Source organism: Stegostoma tigrinum, chromosome 6 (genome assembly GCF_030684315.1).
Source record: "Stegostoma tigrinum isolate sSteTig4 chromosome 6, sSteTig4.hap1, whole genome shotgun sequence".
Classification (NCBI taxonomy): domain Eukaryota; kingdom Metazoa; phylum Chordata; class Chondrichthyes; order Orectolobiformes; family Stegostomatidae; genus Stegostoma; species Stegostoma tigrinum.
In genome coordinates, this window is record NC_081359.1 from 69,161,784 (window position 1) to 69,180,658 (window position 18,875).

General features: G+C 38.6%; 1 protein-coding gene across 13 annotated transcripts in view; it reads left to right on the top strand.

Annotated features, from left to right (window-relative positions):
• LOC125453697 (glutamate receptor 4) overlaps positions 1 to 17,038 on the top strand; it is a 225,062-nt gene extending 208,024 nt beyond the window's left edge. For 2 of the 13 annotated variants that reach the window (XM_048533575.2, XM_048533582.2), the window contains exons 12-16: positions 1,589 to 1,787; positions 7,627 to 7,874; positions 13,226 to 13,340; positions 15,475 to 15,682; positions 15,965 to 17,038. In XM_048533575.2, the coding sequence (XP_048389532.1) occupies positions 1,589 to 1,787; positions 7,627 to 7,874; positions 13,226 to 13,340; positions 15,475 to 15,682; positions 15,965 to 16,086 (892 nt within the window). In that variant the 3' untranslated portion in view covers positions 16,087 to 17,038. Of the gene's footprint in view, positions 1 to 1,588; positions 1,788 to 7,626; positions 7,875 to 13,225; positions 13,389 to 13,910; positions 14,047 to 15,474; positions 15,723 to 15,964 lie in introns of those variants that run through there. The other 11 variants (XR_007247817.2, XM_048533576.2, XM_048533581.2 and 8 more) reach the window with 11 other exon arrangements.
• Positions 17,039 to 18,875: the final 1,837 nt, after the last annotated feature.

Here is an 18,875-nt window from a genome sequence, read left to right on the forward strand (position 1 = left end):
TCACTGTTTAGTAGTGATTGTACATGTGGTGTCTGTTATTTTGTTCTCTGTACACTCATTGTCTCAATAAATTAATATTTACCATATTTTCATGTTTTGGTTTCTTGTATCATTACTTTTTGCTGTCTTCTGTCTTTCTCTCCCTCTGTGCTTGTGATTGTGCTGTGATTTTTACATTACAGTTTAATTTTCCAGTTTTCAGTAACCCAGTAAGTGCATCAATAGTGTCTGGTGACTCCTTCAGCGTTATCAGGAGAGTTGCATTTTAAAGCAGCAGTGTCCTGTTTCATTGATCTTTGCTGCTGATTACAACTTTTTCTCATTGAATGATCTAGACACTTGTATCACCTTTTGAATTCTGCACATAGCTTGTTTGTTGTTTTCATTCACTCAGTATTCTTAGACATTATTGATGTAATAATACAATATGCAAACTGATACCTTTGTTATAAAAATGTTATCTTGCCTCTGCGAGAAACATTTCAAAGTCAATTATTTAAATGTTTATGTTTTTTAATCACCTTTTTAAGTTAAATTCTTTTGAAAGTTGCATTGACCACCTGAGAGCTGGCAGCCTGAGTATATCCATTGCAAGGATGCTCCAAGTTATTACAGAAACTAGCATCAATTTGTTGGCCATGTCCATAAACGTGATGTAAATTCAAGTTAATAATATTCCAGTTTGATGTTTGTAAAGGCAACAAGACGAGTGTATTCTAATCCTGTGAATTTTAAACCTTTTCTTTAAAATTGGTAACATTGCATCAGCCAAAGTAGCCTAAATATGGAAGCGTGCAGTATCCAAAGAAAATTAGACTGTTTTGGTAATGAAGGAGCAGATCTTACTGCCCAGTTTTTTTTTTCCCTTGCCAAATATTAGCAGACTGCTGTTGCACCAATTAATCTGCCTCTCATGGCTATTGAAAGTAGCTTGTAAGCCGTAGAAGATACGCATTAAAGTTCCGTAACTTTACAGTGTTAGACTGTCTAGAGTTTAGTGTCGCCATGAGCTTGGATTTCAGTTGTACATTTGCAAAATATAAATCTCATAAAGTGGATTGTTAATCCGTGCTTTACTGTAGTTTTCAAAACATTTTTTATAGGTGGCAATGCAACTTAAACCACAATGCCATTGTCACACCTTGTATAATTGGGCAGTTGCCACATGACTGAGGAGGAGAAAAGTGCAGGGACTGGAGGCAGCACAACTTTATTTGATTGAGTATTGCTTCCCATTAGAATTAACAGAAATTGGAATGATATCACTTCATATTCTTTCCCCCATATGCTTTCGCTAGAAGAAGGCATGTTACACACAGTACCAGGCAGCTTGAGTCACTGTTCCTGCGATCAAACCAACCTTTCCAAAGCTACTGCATTGAGCTGACTGCGAAAACAGAGGCATTTTAAATAAGGGTCTGTTAAGTAGAAATTGATTTTGAAATAGTTGCAATATAATGCAGAGAGATAAAAACATTTTTGATTGTGACAACATATGATGCAAAGACCTGTAATTTGTTGAATTAGATGTGTCATTCTTGCTGTCCAGGGCATTATTTAAAAACTATACTTTTCTTTAAATATTTAGATCACTATCTGGACGCATTGTCGGAGGAGTGTGGTGGTTCTTCACTCTGATTATAATTTCTTCCTACACGGCAAATCTTGCAGCCTTCCTGACTGTAGAGAGAATGGTGTCACCTATAGAAAGTGCTGAAGATCTTTCAAAGCAAACTGAAATTGCTTACGGAACACTGGACTCAGGTTCTACAAAAGAATTTTTCAGAGTAAGCCTCTCTGTGTCTGAAAGGATTGGATGTTCGACATTACCAAAGCGAGCCCATATTCAGTCAGATCAAACATAGAGGGATATATGTGTAGCCAGCATGGAATTGAAGAAAGTTGGAAGATGCAACAATTGCTACTGGTTGAAATGATCAAACTCTCCATGTTACACAATGCTTCTAATATTGCTGAAAGTGGAGAGAAAATTGCTGTTTGTAGAGATCAGCAAGCCAGTATTGAATAGTAGAGATGTGAGAATATTCTGAAGATCCATCTTCAGAATGTTGAAGTTTAGGGAATGTTTTGCAAAACTTTACTAGATGTGGTAGAGGCTATGATAATATTGAATGTTCTTGATATGTGGAAGGAACAGACATGAATGAGTGAAAAAAATGCAAGGTTTCTGCTGAGATGCAGGTTGATGCTTCCATTTGATCCAGCACTCAGAAATATTGTCACACTTTGTTTCATGTCATATCTGTCAATTTTATTAGGTAGTACTTTATTTCTTCCTGATTTGACTGTCATTCTTTGTGCTTACTTTTTTAGAGTATCTTTTGCTTATTAATGGAAATGTTTTGACTAGGGAGTGAAATGAAGCATCTTTGTACATTGAAACGTTGCACTTCATGGCCTAAACAAAGACTAGTAAAATTAAAGGTAGCTTAAATAAAGTGAGGGCTGTCTGCTATTTGTAAAACAGGTTCTTAGACAGCTGAGATTTACTCTTTTATTGATCTCCAAAGCAGGAAAGTAGAATAAAATCTTAGCAACAAAGATTAAAACTGTGGAGAATTACTATGTGAACTTGTTTGCATGGAAATTACAGAGAAGTAAGAGAATTATAGTAATGTTAATTGGAGAGCAATTATAATAGGATAATTAATTATCCAAAAAGAGACAGGAGTCAGTCATCTTGTGATCATCTCTGACACGCCTCTGATATATGGTGCGGTGATTATTGTGTCTGGCTGTTTGTTTCTCCTTGTTGTGGTCTGTTGCGGGAGGTAACGGTGGATTATGCTTTTTGGGATCCACAGTTACGTCCGTGACAAGCCACACCAAGAAGACACAACACAGTCAGATACACTAGTCACCCTACCATATACCTACCATGTATCAGAGATGACCACAAGACTACCCAGGCTCCTGGGTATCGGGGTAACCCACAAACCAACAACCAACATACCACCAATGACAACTACTGACGAATATAAAGAATCCCACACCCACAAGCAATAAACTAACGTAATATACTAAATACCATGCAAGGATTGTGAGAAACATTACATGGGCCAAACTGGAAGAAAACTGACATTAAGGATACGCAAACACCCATTAGCCACCAAGAGACACAACCAATTCTCACTGGTCTCAATACACACAGACAAAGAAGGACACAAATTCAACTGGGTCAACACATCCGTAATAGCACAAGCCAGCCAAAGGAATTCCTGGAGGGCATTCCAACTGGAACTCCATCAACAAACACATTGAACTGGACCCAATACACAACCCACTGAAAACAGAACTGGAAGTAATGCCAACCACCCCAGAAAACGGAGCCAATGAATAACAAGAGGGACAGAGCACCAATGGTTCACCAGAGGCGCACTGATGATGTTATCTAGCAGGGTGACGAAATGTCTGCAACCAAACACATTGGCTTGGTGACCAAATCTACAATGTCAGCCACAACCCAAGCTCCAAATCTTCTCAAAAACATTAGATGGTTTAGCTATATTTCAAAGTATATATTCATGAAGGGGAAAGCTGGCGAAAGAAAATTTAGAGCTCTTTTGAATGTTGAAAGATATGAAGAGTAAAATAAAGAAGAAAGAAATGTACCTATGACAGATATCAGGTAGAAAGTACAACTGAGAACTAGACTGAACATACAAGGCTCAGAAGGGAAGTGATGATGCAAAAAAGAAAGGCATAAGGATTGTGTAAAAACAGACTGGCAACTGACATAAAAGCTTCAAAAGGCATATAAATACTATAAGTTTGTGGCTAATTCAGAAATAAAAGGACACTTAGGACTAAAACAGATAGCATAGCCAACATAGGAAATTAATACTTTGTGCCTGTCTTTACCAGGAGAAAAGTATGATGGAAAGAGGGATTAGTTCAGATTGAAGAATTTAATATTGACAAAGAGGAGACATTTGATACATTGTTTGATATTGCAATCTGATTGGAGAACACGCGTCGAAGGACACACAATTCAGCATGTAAAATATGCAGGTATTGGTGGAAGTTTTCCAGTCTTCCTTTGACTCAGCCAAAGAGGCAGAAGACCAGAGATTGCAAAAGTTAACATCATTCTTCAAGTAATGGTGTACAGATAAGACAGGGACATCAAACCTGACATTTCAATTATGGTGGTGTTGAAGCTTCTAGAAACAACAATTTGTGACAGTCTTAACTGTTACTTGGACAAATATAAGTTAACTAAGGAAATGCAGTGTGGATAAGGGTAAATTGTGTTTAACTAATTTGTTGACATTTATAATGAGGTTAAGAGAGAGGATTGAACAGGGTAATGCAGTTGATATGATGTATAGGTATTTAATAAAGAATAATAACAACAGAAGTAAATATAAGTTGCAGTTGCCATAATCTTACCAGATCATAGGATTATTCATTTATTAGAGAGAGATAACTGGTGGTGAGTTTAACCTGAGGACCACCATGCCTCAGGTGAGGGGAGAGGTTGAGAAGGAGTCTTTTCATTGTAACCTCAGTCCACGTGGGAATTGAACCCACACTGTTGGTGGTCCTCTGCATTGCAAACCAGCTGTCCAGCCCAGAGATAAAAGGGATAGCAGTAACATTGAAATGAAATGAGCTGAATGACAGAAAACAGAGTAGTGGTTAACAAATGATTTACAAATTCTAAGAAAATTTGCAGAGAAATTTCTCAGGGTTGGAATTAGGACCCCTGTTGTTCCCAAGGTGTATATTAATATGCTGTACCTCACTGTTCGGGACAATGTTTCAAAATCTGTGGATGACAAAAACTTGGAATAATTGTGAATTGTGAGAAAGGTTGTATGAAAAATCAAAAGGATGTAGATAAATTGGTGAAATCATAGAAGCAGGTCATTTAGTCCATTGAGTCCACACTGACCCTCTGGCAAGCATCCCACCCAGACCCACCCCCCTACACATTCCCGGTAACCCAGTATTCCCCATGGCTAATCCACCCAGCCTGCACGTCCCTGGACACTGTGGGCAATTTAATATGGCCAGTCTTCCCAAACTGCACATCTTTGGACTGTGGGTAGAAACCAGAGCACCCAGAGGAAGCCCATACAGACATGGGGAGAATGTGTAATCTCCAAACAGACGTTCACCAGAGGGTGGAATTGAACCAGGGCCCCGGCACAGTTAAGGTAGCACTGCTAGCCACTGAACCATCATGCCACCCTAAATGGAAGCTGAAACTTAATGCAGAATGATGTTATTCATTTTAGTCAGGAAAATGCGGAGAGACAATTTGGAATAAAGGGTTCAATTCTAAGAGGATACAGGAACAGAGGGACCTAAGGGTTGTATGTGCATGATAGGTGCCAGAACAGGTTTAGAGTGTAGTTAGTAGAACATATAGTATCCTAGGCTTTACTAATTGGAACATAGAATGCATAAACAAGAAAGCCATGTTTAACTTTTATAGAAAACTGGTTCAGCCTCAGCTGGAGAATTTTATCTAGTCTGTGTGTTAATCTTTAAGAAAGGCATGAAGCCATTGGAGAGAATGCACAAAATAATCAAATGAATGGTTACACAGTGGGGAACCTCAATGACACAAATGGACTGAAAAGGTTTAAATTGTTTTCCTCAGAGAAGGTCTAAAGGAAATTTGACAGATGTATTCCAAATCATGAAGGGTTTGAAGAGTTGACAGGGACAAACAGTTACAGTTGATGAAAGAATTGAGGCCAAGAGAACACAGATTTAAGATCATTGGCAAAAGAAGTGACAAAGGTGTTATAAATTTTCTCATGCAATGATTGGTTAAGATCTGGAACATACTGTTTAAGACAATGGTGGAGGCAGCTTCAATTGAACGTTCAGGAGGGAGTCAGATTATTATCTAAAAAAGAAGAATGTGTAGGGCTATATGGAGAAGCAGAGAAGGGGCAGTAGCTAAATTGCTCTTTCAAAGACATTGTGTTGACAATAGTCTCACTTGGCTGGATGGCTGGTTTGCAATACAGCAGTGATACCAACAGTGTGAGTTCAATTCCCTTGAAGTTACTGCCAAGTACTCTCCTACTCAACCTTTCCCCTTGGCATGGTGATTCTGAAGTTAAACCACCACCAGTCTCTCTCTGCGATGACAGAGGAACACCATGGTCCTGTAGGACTTTTTTTTATTGGCTCATTGGCCCTTTGTTGTGCTGTAACAAACTACGGGTTCTCTCAGTGATAATGGGAACTGCAGATGCTGGAGAATCCAAGATAATGAAATGTGAGGCTGGATGAACACAGCAGGCACAGCAGCATCTCAGGAGCACAAAAGCTGACGTTTCGGGCCTAGACCCTTCATCAGAGAGGGGGATGGGGTGAGGGTTCTGAAATAAATAGGGAGAGATGGGGAGGTGGACCGAAGATGGAGAGAAAAGAAGATAGGCGGAGAGGAGAGTATAGGTGGGGAGGTGGGGAGGGGATAGGTCAGTCCAGGGAAGACGGACAGGTCAAGGAGGTGGGATGAGGTAGGTAGGTAGGAGATAGAGGTGCGGCTTGGGGTGGGAGGAAGGGATGGGTGAGAGGAAGAACAGGTTAGAGAGGCAGAGACAGGTTGGACTGGTTTTGGGATGCAGTGGGCAGACATTAAGCAGAGGTTCACCTGCACATCTGCCAATGTGGTATACTGCATCCACTGTACCCGGTGTGGCTTCCTCTACATTGGGTAAACCAAGCAGAGGCTTGGGGACCGCTTTGCAGAACACCTCCGCTTGGTTCGCAATAAACAACTGCACCTCCCAGTCGCAAACCATTTCCACTCCCCCTCTCATTCTTTAGATGACATGTCCATCATGGGCCTCCTGCAGTGCCACAATGATGCCACCCGCAGGTTGCAGGAACAGCAACTCATATTCCGCTTGGGAACCCTGCAGCCCAATGGTAACAATGTGGACTTCACCAGCTTCAAAATCTCCCCTTCCCCCACCACATCCCAAAACCAGCCCAGTTCATCCCCTCCCCACACTGCACCACACAACCAGACCAGCTCTTCCCCTCCATCCACTGCATTCCAAAACCAGTCCAACCTGCCTCTGCCTCCCTAACCTGTTCTTCCTCTCACCCATCCCTTCCTCCCACCTCAAGCTGCACCTCCATTTCCTACCTACCAACCTCATCCCACCTCCTTGACCTGTCCATCTTCCCTGGACTGACCTATCCCCTCCCTACCTCCCCACCTATACTCTCCTCTCCACCTATCTTCTTTTCTCTCCATCTTCGGTCCGCCTCCCCCTCGCTCCCTATTTATTCCAGAACCCTCAAACCCATCCCCCTCTCTGATGAAGGGTCTAGGCCCAAAACATCAGCTTTTGTGCTCCTGAGATCCTGCTGGGCCTGCTGTGTTCATCCAGCCTCACATTTCATTATCACAGGTCCTCTCATTTTATGTTGTTATAAACCTTTGATGATATTATAAATCTTCCTTTATCCTTCTCTGCTCAAAAGAGATCAAATTGGCTTCTCCAGCCCATTCAGTTATCGCACCAAATTCTTCAGTTACTGCACAGCTTCTAAGCGACTTGGAGTGTTTGCTATATGAGTGGAGTTGGATCAATACATGTTGTGCTGATTCTAGTTTCTTTTTTCCAGAGATCAAAAATAGCAATATATGAAAAAATGTGGGCCTACATGAAATCTGCGGAACCTTCTGTTTTCACCAAGACCACAGCTGAGGGTGTGGCACGTGTTCGCAAGTCCAAGGGCAAGTTCGCTTTCCTTCTGGAGTCCACAATGAACGAATATATTGAGCAAAGAAAACCATGCGATACCATGAAAGTAGGAGGCAACCTGGATTCCAAAGGATATGGAGTGGCAACGCCTAAGAACTCCCCATTAAGGTGGGTGGGATAGTATAACAATATGTCATTGTGTTGTTATAGTATTCCACCTACCCTGATGTCCCTTGTATTTCTTTTATCTTGTGTGACTGGTATGTGCATGATCTCATTCCACATCTTTAAAAAGTATGCAGGTAATGAATGTTCCAGGAGTGAAAAATAGAACAATTGCATTTTCCTTAGTGACACAAAAGCTGTAGGAGGGGAGAGCAAAACAATTCCACTTCAGCAATTTTATAATGCAGCGGTTTTTCTTACTCAACAAATAGACCACACATGAATTTTAGTGTAGGCATCAAGAATTGCATGGCAAACAAGTTTAATTTCCATTCATTTTACAGAAAACTTAGCAATATGCTCAGTAGAAAGAAGAAAACTGTTTTAATTATATAGCTTACCCAGTCTCCACAGCCTGTTAAGGTGCTATACTGTCAATAGATTATTATAGATAGCAGGATACATGTAATATTGGCAAAAGCATTTTGGAATATCCAGTGAAAGGAAACATTTTAAATTACATTTTATAGCATCATTACCTTCACATCAAAGCTTGGTGTTATCCAGTAGGTAGAAGTTTATTCTATGATTCTGTGCTCCAGATGAGTAATTACTTTCATATGGAATGTGAATCAGAGAATCAGGGCTATGGTGTTGTAGCCACATCTTTAACTCACATTTCCATATGATATGATATCCATCAGGAGTGCAAGATCATACAGTTATTTCTCTTACATTCTTCTAGGGAACTTTCATCCCAGTAACTACCAGTTATTTCATTCTCACAACTAATGATGTTCAAATGTCTGCGATCATGGACATTATTTGACATAACCAGTACTTTTTGTTACTGCTTCCACTCCTGTTAGGTCTGGTGTGCCTGGAGGGATAAGAACAGTCTGTGACCATAAAAGAGATGGTTTTCTCACAAATTTGACATCCTGACTCTTACACCAAGAAAGTCCAAATCAAGTTATGCTGGGGTAGCAATGAAAAGACAAGCCTGAACTTTCCCATTGGCTAATGTAGCAGTAACTACACAGCTTGCAAGGGAACTTATTTGTCCCTCACTTTTCACTGTTACCAAACTTGTTTTTTCCATTCTTTAAAATTTGATATGATTGTTCCAATACCACATGTAGTTGACTTGTTAAAGTAGTGGTCATCTTCTCTTTGAACTGTTACTGCAGACGTAGGCCTGATTTTTCGAAAGAGGAAGAGGCTTAATATAATTGTACCTCAGCGTCAATTCTACAAATCCCATTCCTGAACCCAATATCCAGCTTGGATGGGAAATGGGGACAGGTTATAATTTGCACATTTGCAGTTCACTGAGGTGACTGTATGTATGAGCATGTAGCTACTTTCAAAAAGATCCAATTTTCATTAGTGAATGGCTAAAACATGAGTTAAGGGCTTTACACTTTTCAAGGAAGGTCTAAACTTACTGGATGTCTTTGGAGAGGTAAGATAGTCTTTTGGACAGGTAGGCCAACCTTTTGGAGAGGAACGATACCTTTTTAGAAAGGTACGGTAATCTTTGGAAGAGACCAAGTGTCCTCTGGCCAACAAGACTGTGTAATAAAAACATTGGTATATGTAAAAAAGTAGATAAACTCATCGGAACTATCAAGCTGTCAAGGCATTTTAATTCCCTGTGAGATTAATTTCACAACTTTTCAACACAGCTGATTACGTGTCAACATTACCGTTCCAGGGGCTTATAAAGTCTTTGATGTGAGGCTGAATGCAAGTACTTGTTGTTACAAGGGAAATTAGTTATTTATTGAAGGAATGCAAGTATGCTTTTTTTTAATCAACAAACAGTATGAAGTCATCAAAACAGACAGAACCTTATTTTATTTGTTCTCAACTTGGGTCCTGAGGAAACTGGGTGAGTTGTCATGAAAGGTATAAGGGAAAGAGAAGGTGAGTGGGAGGATGGGTAGCATGAATTGGCAGTAAGCTGGTATAGAGGCTATGAAGTGATATTAAGCCAGCAATAATGAAGGGACACCAGTGTGATGGTTCATGACATGGAGTCAGTGGAACTTGAAGCTGATGACACTCCCATGATATTGCTGCTATTTACTTCTTGACAGTCTCAGTGAAAAGAAACAGAGGTAGTGCTAAGGTAGATCATAGTGCAGCCACAAATTGTCAATACTGAAACGGATAGGTATTGAACCTGATGATAGGGGGAACCAATCAAGAAAATTCTTTGTTATCTTTGGGTTTCTAATGTGGCCTGGTTTTGATTTTGGGCTGTTGTTTGACTATTAAGAATGAAGCTATTCTGACATATGTATACCAGTGAAATAGTCATTTGATAATTCATAATTGCAGACATATGGAAAATAGATATATCTTGCCACTCTGTCACACTCTTCTCATGCATTTCTGAGACCAACCCTTGAACAAAATACTGGCTGGATTTATAGCAATGCATTCTCTCTCCAACAATCTTGATTGATGTGATTAATTCTGTAATTCTGTACTTGAACTATATGAGGTGGTGAACTTTCTTTGATGTCTGAAACATGAGGATTTGCCATTTGTCCATTAATGTTGATATTCAGTGGATCATCTGTGATGGAACACTTCAGTGTCTCACAGCTGGAATCAGAAACCTACATGTTGTAAAATAAGTGCCAAAATTTGCACCCTGCAACTCTATGAGACTAAGTATTAGCAGGCCCAGAGAACTGGTCCGCTGTATTGCCTGGTGTGTATGATTATTTAGATCCAGTTCAGTTAGAAAACCACTGTACATTAAAATGATACGTTATTCTGTATATCTCTCCAGTTAGATGGAAAATCATTTCATGCAGATATTATCAGATGCATATTACAAAAGCCTTTAAGGAAATCCAATACTGAAAGGGTAAAAGGAAAACCAACAGCTTAGTATATTTATCATTACCTATTTTGTTACAAAAAGAACATAATAGAAATGCCCCTTTCTACAACAACATTTCGGCTCCTTTAAATGTTACGTCAGAAGCTTATAGTTGTGTATTCCAAAGTGCAGATATTTTAAAATAACGCAATTTGTTGGATTGACCAAGTCAACTAGGACTCAATGCTCATAGTACATGTTTCCAAGGCATGTGCAAACATAATCATTTTATGATTGTTATTTCAAGATCCTAGTTTTGGCTTATGAAAAGAGGGCATGATTGCCTGCAGGTTAGGTTCACATCAGTGCAGCTAGTCTGGCATGCTTGACATACAAGCTTTTTGCCAAGCATGCATTGTCAGTGTATGTATATCCAGCAAGATATACGGCTGTTTTCTGTATTATATAAATTGGGTACTGCTAGCAGTGTATTCACTCTCAGGGCTGTTCTCTCAGTATGGCCAGTTGAGGCTTTAACGTTAATTCTTCATTTTGATGAAGAGCTTACCACTCTGCTTCATTGTGTTGAATTACAGAAAAATCACTACAATTTTTTCATTAGGTTTGATGGGCCTTCTCACAGATAAACTTGAAGATATCTTGAGCCGTTTATTTATGCTCCAATGTATTGCCATTTGTGTCAATTTTACTGAGTTTTCTCTGGCAGTAGAGTCCAAGATAGGAATAGGTCAGTAAATAATTCTTACATGTGTGTCAATTTGGAATGTTAAAATTATTAGAACAATGCAAAAAATACAATGGCTAGAATCTTCTCATCTGGGTCAGAATTCCGATTTCCAGCCTACATCAAATTAAAAGTCTTATCCTGGTGCAGGTTTTTAGGTAAACTTTCAATACAAGCACTTTCCAATACAAAGCAGCATAGATGAGTCCTAAAATCTTCATATCCCGCGGCAGACTGGGTCAATGCTGAAACCATATGCCCTTTTGCAGCAGTAAATGCAGAATTGTGTGGTTTACTTTCTTGAGCCATTTTGGCAGCCAAAGAGAGATAAGGTAAGTGAGGGAGTAGAATGGCAGCTATGTTGGGTGGATTGGAGTGTCACATGGGTGAGGAGTACAGGTGCTCAGTTGGTAGGTGCAAAGGTGCCAAGGATTGATGAATCCGGGTGCTGGAAGAGGGTATGGTACCAAGTAAGTGTGTGAGGGCTTGGGATAGGTTGAAAGTCAGGTCACACGGCAGGGGAATGTCATGTGGTGGTTGTCAGGACTGGATCAATCAGAGAATGGTCATATATAGTCAAGATGGTAGAGTTGGGAATTGGGGTGAGGTGGTGCTAGGATGTTGGATTGAGTGCCTCTGTGGGAAGTTGGGTGTGGTGGTGAGTTGGGAAATATTAGGTCCGGGGGTGGGGTCAGGTTGAGTAGAGAAAAAGGATGTCATTGATGAGTTGGAATAGTCAATTTTCCAGATGGTACGGAGTTAGAACAAGTTTTAATTTATCTCACTTCACCTGGCTAATGATTCAGGTCAGTGAATGAGAACCTTCTGATGTCTCTGACTCAGTTTCAAAGTCAGCAGAGTTCAAATGTCAAGTAATTGCCTACTGGAAGTTTCAACTTCCCAGGAAATTCCTGCAAAGTCAGCTGCACAGGCATTTCCAGATGATTTTGATGCACAGCTCGTGTTGAGACTGCAGCAACAAGTATCTTTCTATTGGAAGATCTGGGCCATTATGCCAGAATGCAATACCAAGTAACTATTGAAGATAACAACTTTTAAGGGAAGTCAAATACATACCTCAAGAGAAACAATGTGAGGTCCTGGGAGTAGGGGGGGAATTAGAATAGACATTCCACTGTGGGGCTTGTGCCTTCGTCAATACGGTGAGGCATATGGGTTCCATTCACACTGAAAATTGTATAAATTGATCAATTCAAGTGACAATTTTATCATTGTTTTTCACGAGTTCTGACTTTGTTCTGTTTTCCATTTGATTTCTGTCCTTCACTAATGTTTCTTTCTACCTCATGGTAGTGTAGTTATTGAATATAATTTGCTCGCCCTGCAGCGACACAAAGTGAGTAGACATGTTGGGGATAATTTTATCTTTTGACAAGTGTGTAAAACAAGTGGTTTTGTATTAATGGTCTTTTATTGATGCTGTTTGTTTTATCCTGTCTGATTTATCCTTGCATCAAAGTAAAGGAAATCAGCAAGGAACATGATGGACGACCAATCAGTCGTTTGCTGTTGCTAAAAGTTAAAACCACCCCCACTGACTTTACAATAAGGGAGCCCCTCATCTAGTACTTAACTGTACTAAAGTATTTGTATAGGATGGCTTTTTCAAAACGTGATTGCTGAGTCAAAGGTGCAAATCAAAATGAAAGTTTCATTTAGCATGGAACAGAAGAGATTACTATTTGTCCGCATCCGTCTCAATTTTTAACAGCTGTGCACTTTCTTACAAGTATGTTTTATCGTTTCAAGAAATGCTGTTAACCTCGCAGTTTTAAAACTGAATGAACAAGGACTCTTGGACAAATTGAAAAACAAATGGTGGTACGACAAAGGAGAGTGTGGCAGCGGGGGAGGTGACTCCAAGGTTAGCCTCAATGTCACCACAAGCGGGTAACAGTGCTACTAGTAATGGGTACGTCTGCTAGTATATAAAATGAGCTCAACTGTAACTGTCAATGTTGCACAACAGCAGCAGCTAAAATCTTGAGAATTTTATTCTTTTTCACAAGTAGCAAGATGACACAAGTACTGTAAAAGCACAAATATTTGCCTCATCTTTCCAACACAGTCATTCTGTAAATTATATATAATGTAAGTATATATGTCTGTCACATTATATTTAATAGTCTATAGTTCCTTTAAACCTGACAGGTTTTTAAACAATGAAAACAGTGTTTAAAGCCTTGCTGCCAATATTTCTGGTTTCACAGTATTTGTACTTGCTCTTATTTAAATACTGTCCTAGCAGCATGTGCCTATTACCTAAAGCGATACAGCAGGTCCCAGTTATATGTCTGTTTCTGTACTTGGGGTCTTTGCAGCATACTTCGTCTGGGGCTTCGCTTTATCACTTTGTAAATAAATTCTGTGCAGCTTTAATTGAATAACATAAAATAACATATATAATGTTATTTATGTTATTTTCCACGTGAAGAGTTCCTGTAAACCTTGCAGTTTTGAAACTCAGTGAGCAAGGCATCTTAGACAAGCTGAAAAACAAATGGTGGTACGATAAAGGTGAATGTGGAGCCAAGGACTCTGGAAGTAAGGTCAGTCACTGCAGTTTGGGACCTACTGTTGTCTTCTCAGAACAGTTTAGGAGTATAAATACCAACTTGTAGATATAGTTATAACTGAACATGATATATTCAGCATCAACATGTTGCATTTTTTTGTGTAATCACAATGACACTTTCTCAACTCTCTTAGTTAATTATGATATATTTGGTCAAGATTAGGAAAGACTTAAAATCAAGTTTACTGCATTTGAAAATTAGGACACACAGCACTATGTCTCAATGCGGTAGTCATTAACAATCGTTACTGATAACTTTGGTGCAATATATTCAACCTAATAAACACTGCAAAAGTAATAAATGAATAATACATTGAATAACTATTCAGGAACAAAAAAATATAGTGAGACACAATTTTAACCTTTAAGAGTAACAATTAACATGATAGTTGAATGAATTACATGAAAAATGACTGAAATTTTAGCTTTATTTTATCTGCTTATTTAAAGCAAAAAATCATCTTAACATGCCTCTCAGAAACAACACAAACCGCTACCCATAAATGACTTACTGTGAATGTATAATACCTGATATGAAGGCAAGTAGCAAAACCTGACAAACAGTATAATATAAATGACCAGTTAATTTGTGGTTGAAGGACAAATGTTGTCCAGAATATCTCCCTTAGATTGCTGCCATGCATCTTTGTTATTCAACCAAAAGAGCAATTTGAATATTATCCAAAGGGAGGTACTACTCCCTCAGTACTACATAATTCAGGTAAAGTTTCAGAAAACCTTAGATGACATTCTGGTGAATCAGCAAAACCTCAAACTTTGCCTCTAAAGGTGAAAATTCCTCCCAAAAACATCATTTGCACCAGTTAATATGGCTCCTTTCTACACTACATTAATTAATTGAATGAGATTTGCAATCAAAAGTCTGTCAGGTTCAGCCATACATAATCTTTCTCCCATATTCTTATATTTGTTACCTTCAAAACTATTATTGTCATACCTAACATAAAAGAATTGTGTACACCACAGAGTACAAAATGGCACTTCACCTTTTAACATCTTCAAAACTTACTTGCATTGCATAGAAAATCTATTTGATGCTTGCCTGCTTTATTTAAAAAGAGTCTAAAATATTAACATTCTGATATAGGCCCCATTGATTACCAATACCCCTTTTATAATCTTGTGATATTTTAGAAGACAAATAAAGAGGCACTATATTGCAAGATCATGATTTATCTTCAGATAGGATTTGCTAATAGCGGCAAATCATTTACCAGATCCTATTCAGTTACTTCTATGTGTGCAAAATTATATCCTCACTTTAGATAATGCAAATCATTTACAACATTTCCTCAAGAAATTGCTTTAAATATGGGTTATAGTTTTGTCAATGTATTGCCTTGTCTTTGTTACATGAGCAATCTCTTCAATGGTCTAATCAATTTGCCTTGTTTCTTCTTAGGACAAGACGAGCGCTTTGAGCCTTAGCAACGTAGCTGGAGTCTTCTATATTCTAGTTGGAGGCCTTGGTTTGGCAATGCTGGTGGCTTTGGTAGAATTCTGTTACAAGTCCAGGGCAGAGGCGAAGAGAATGAAGGTGGCAAAGAGTACACAGAATTTTAATCCAACTTCTTCGCAGAATACCCAGAATTTAGCAACATATAGAGAAGGTTACAACGTATATGGAACCGAAAGTGTTAAAATTTAGGGGTAGGATTTAGGGCCTAATAAAGTGGGTGGTGCATTTGTAATGTAGTGTTGTGGTATGATGTCTAGTGGTACTGCTTGCTTACATATTGAGCAATGGCCATAAAAGAAATACTTAAGAGGATGATACAGTGTTCGGCTGCTTATTTCTTAGCTAAGACTTCTTGGTGTTTACTGTATTTTGTTGTTGTTTTTAATCAAAATGAGGCCATACAGTAACAGTATTTTTTTTTCTTTCAATCCAGTTGACCTTTTCGGAAGCTGTGAGAAACAAAGCCAGATTGTCCATAACTGGAAGTGTTGGAGAAAATGGCCGTGTATTGACTCCAGACTGCTCAAAGGCCGTGCACACTGTTCCTACCATTAGACAGAATCCAGGATTGGCTATAGTAGCATCAGATCTACCATAAAAACCAAATACTATTTGAGTGCCTTATAAAACAAAACACAACAGTTTTGGTGACTAGTAATGCACCACAGACTGTGAAAACATTACAAGAATCCTCAATAAATGTGAAGACAAAGAGCAGGGTTGGGGAGAATTTGCTTGAAACAGATCACCATCAGGAAAAAGTGTGCATGAGCTCTGTTTAAAACAGCCCAGTCTGATTTGATATCAGATAAGTTCTGTCAAGATTGCAGAACAAAGCAACTAAGAACTTCTGAAGAAATACATGCCAATAAGGAATTGAAATCATTACTAGTAGAAATTCAGATGTGAAGAACCCATTGCTAGAAAAGAAAAATCACACTTGGCTTTTGCCCTAAGACACATTATGAAAATAGCAGTCAATGAACATATTAGCCTGAGTCTAAATTTCAGAATATTCATACAGTAAATGGGCGTGAACCACTTATACTGGAAAACAAAACTACTGAACCACGGATGGAAATAATAAGTAAAATTTGTGAATTTTACTGCACATGTTATCTTTTCTTTAAAAAAGGAAGATTTTTTTTCTTTGAAAAGGAACAAAGTAAAATGCTTGCTTTTTAATGAAAGTATGTTAATAAGAAAAAAATCAGTAGTGGAAAATAGTTTTTTTTAACCATTTAGGGACGTTTCATTGCAATATAGAAAAATTAATGCCTCATCTTATTAACGTATAAAATACTTTTGTAATGAAGAAAATGAATTGTCTTCTTGTTTGCTGTTTCCATTTCATTCACTACAATTATTATGTCATTCAAACTACCACAGTCTGCATCTGTCTAACTTGAAGAAGAATGATAGTTTACACCTCAGTCTACAATGTATAGTCAAAACAAAATATTGTACTGTGTAATAAATTGTGTTTTTTTGTACCCACTAAAATGAATAAACTGAATAATTCTTGATATTTATTTGAATATCAGAATGTTAGTAAAATCCATCTTTTGTAGACACTTTATACGTGCTCATTATTTAAAAGTTCCAAGACCTACATAAACATGAATACAAGATTAGGAGTAACAATTATTTGCAATATCCAATAAGTAAACTCAGTAGAACTTTCAGAAAGGAATAGGATAAGTACTTGAAGAGGCGACCATTTCAGAGCTTGGGGGAAGAGCAGGGAAGTGGACGTAATTGGATACCTCTTTCAAAAAGTAAGGCATCAGTCACATACACAATGGGCTAGATGATCTTTTGATCTCCTTGCATTCAATGATAAAGTATTTGAAAAGGAATAATCATTACCAGGTAAACTATTGCCATATTTTCACATATTTTGTGTGTCTCCATTAAATAGTTTCTCGTAGTTTTTAATGTTACATTGTGCAGTATTTCCGTTTTATATTCTAATATATTTGAAAACAGTTAATGATTCTTGCTGCATCTCCACACCAACCATAGTCTAGTTTGTTTGCACTCTGCTCTCATGCTGGATTGTTTCCCTTTTATATTAGTTTTCTTGCATTTCCGTCTGATGAGCACAAGATTAAAAAAAACATTTTCATGGTGACTGTATCAACAATGTTTATTTCTGGATTACTAAGCAATTATTTAGTTGTCTTACTTGCTTAGTTCACTCAATTTGGTGTAAATATTCACTATAGTTTGTATAGTGACTGACAAAATGTGAATTATTTTCCATTATATGCAATGATGAAGGCATTTTTAAACTTTATTATTTTGTTACTCTCACACAGACTTATTGCATTCAAGCTGATTTAATCTCTAAACCATCATTGTAAAATGGTTTGAGATGATGGCACATTGTTGCACCATCATTTGTTTTTTGCCAGTTGAGTATGTTTGGTGAGTGTCGCTATGTGCTGCTGAATCGCAGCTGAGTTAAGGTCAAAAATATTAGCAGCACCAAATCTAGAAGGTAAGGCGTGGACATCACGAAAATTACTGAATGAGGCGTCAGTAGTTAAGATTTCCTTGCTTGACACAAGGGGCCAAAGATGAAGGCCAGAATTATAGAAGTTGCAAGTTGTGATTTAATAGTATAACCCACCTGTTAAATAAACTCACTGTGCCATCTTTGCTTCATGATGTGCTGATCTTAGCTCTTCAAGTCCAACCATCTTGTCCAGACAATGACAAGGTATCAGTTAAGGGGAATTATAGAGTACTCAAGGCCTCATTAATGGCTTGTGTTTGCTCATTGATATTCAGCTTCCCATTTTACCAAACAAGCCAGATGATGGGATATCTCAGTGTGCAAATCAGAGCAGGCAGCAGGAAGACTTGCTGCAAAAGACCTCAGTGTTTGATACTGGTCACCAAGATCTAAAGGATTGCTCACCACGTCCACAGACATTGACATCCGACATTGATACCCAACATGTCCCAGCCCCTTTGAACCAATGCAGCACATCTCCAATTCACTCAGAGGACGCTTCTGCACTTCAATTTTACATTTCAGACTGCAGCAGCAACTGTCATTATACTGTTGCTGCAGGGACACTTTACCCAGCACCCAGCTCGTGGACTGGACCAGGCTGCATCCCTGGGGTCTTCACTCAATGCCATCATACTCATTCACTCTGAGTCTACCCTAATGCTCACAGTATCCTTACTTGCATGGCCTTGCCTTGCACTTTTGTGCTTTGCCCCATTAGCCAGAGCCAGTGGACTCATCTTACTTAAATCTTACCTTGCTGACACAATAGAAGGAAACATGTCATGCTTGTCAGCAGGTCGTCAGTCAAGGCAAGGGGGAT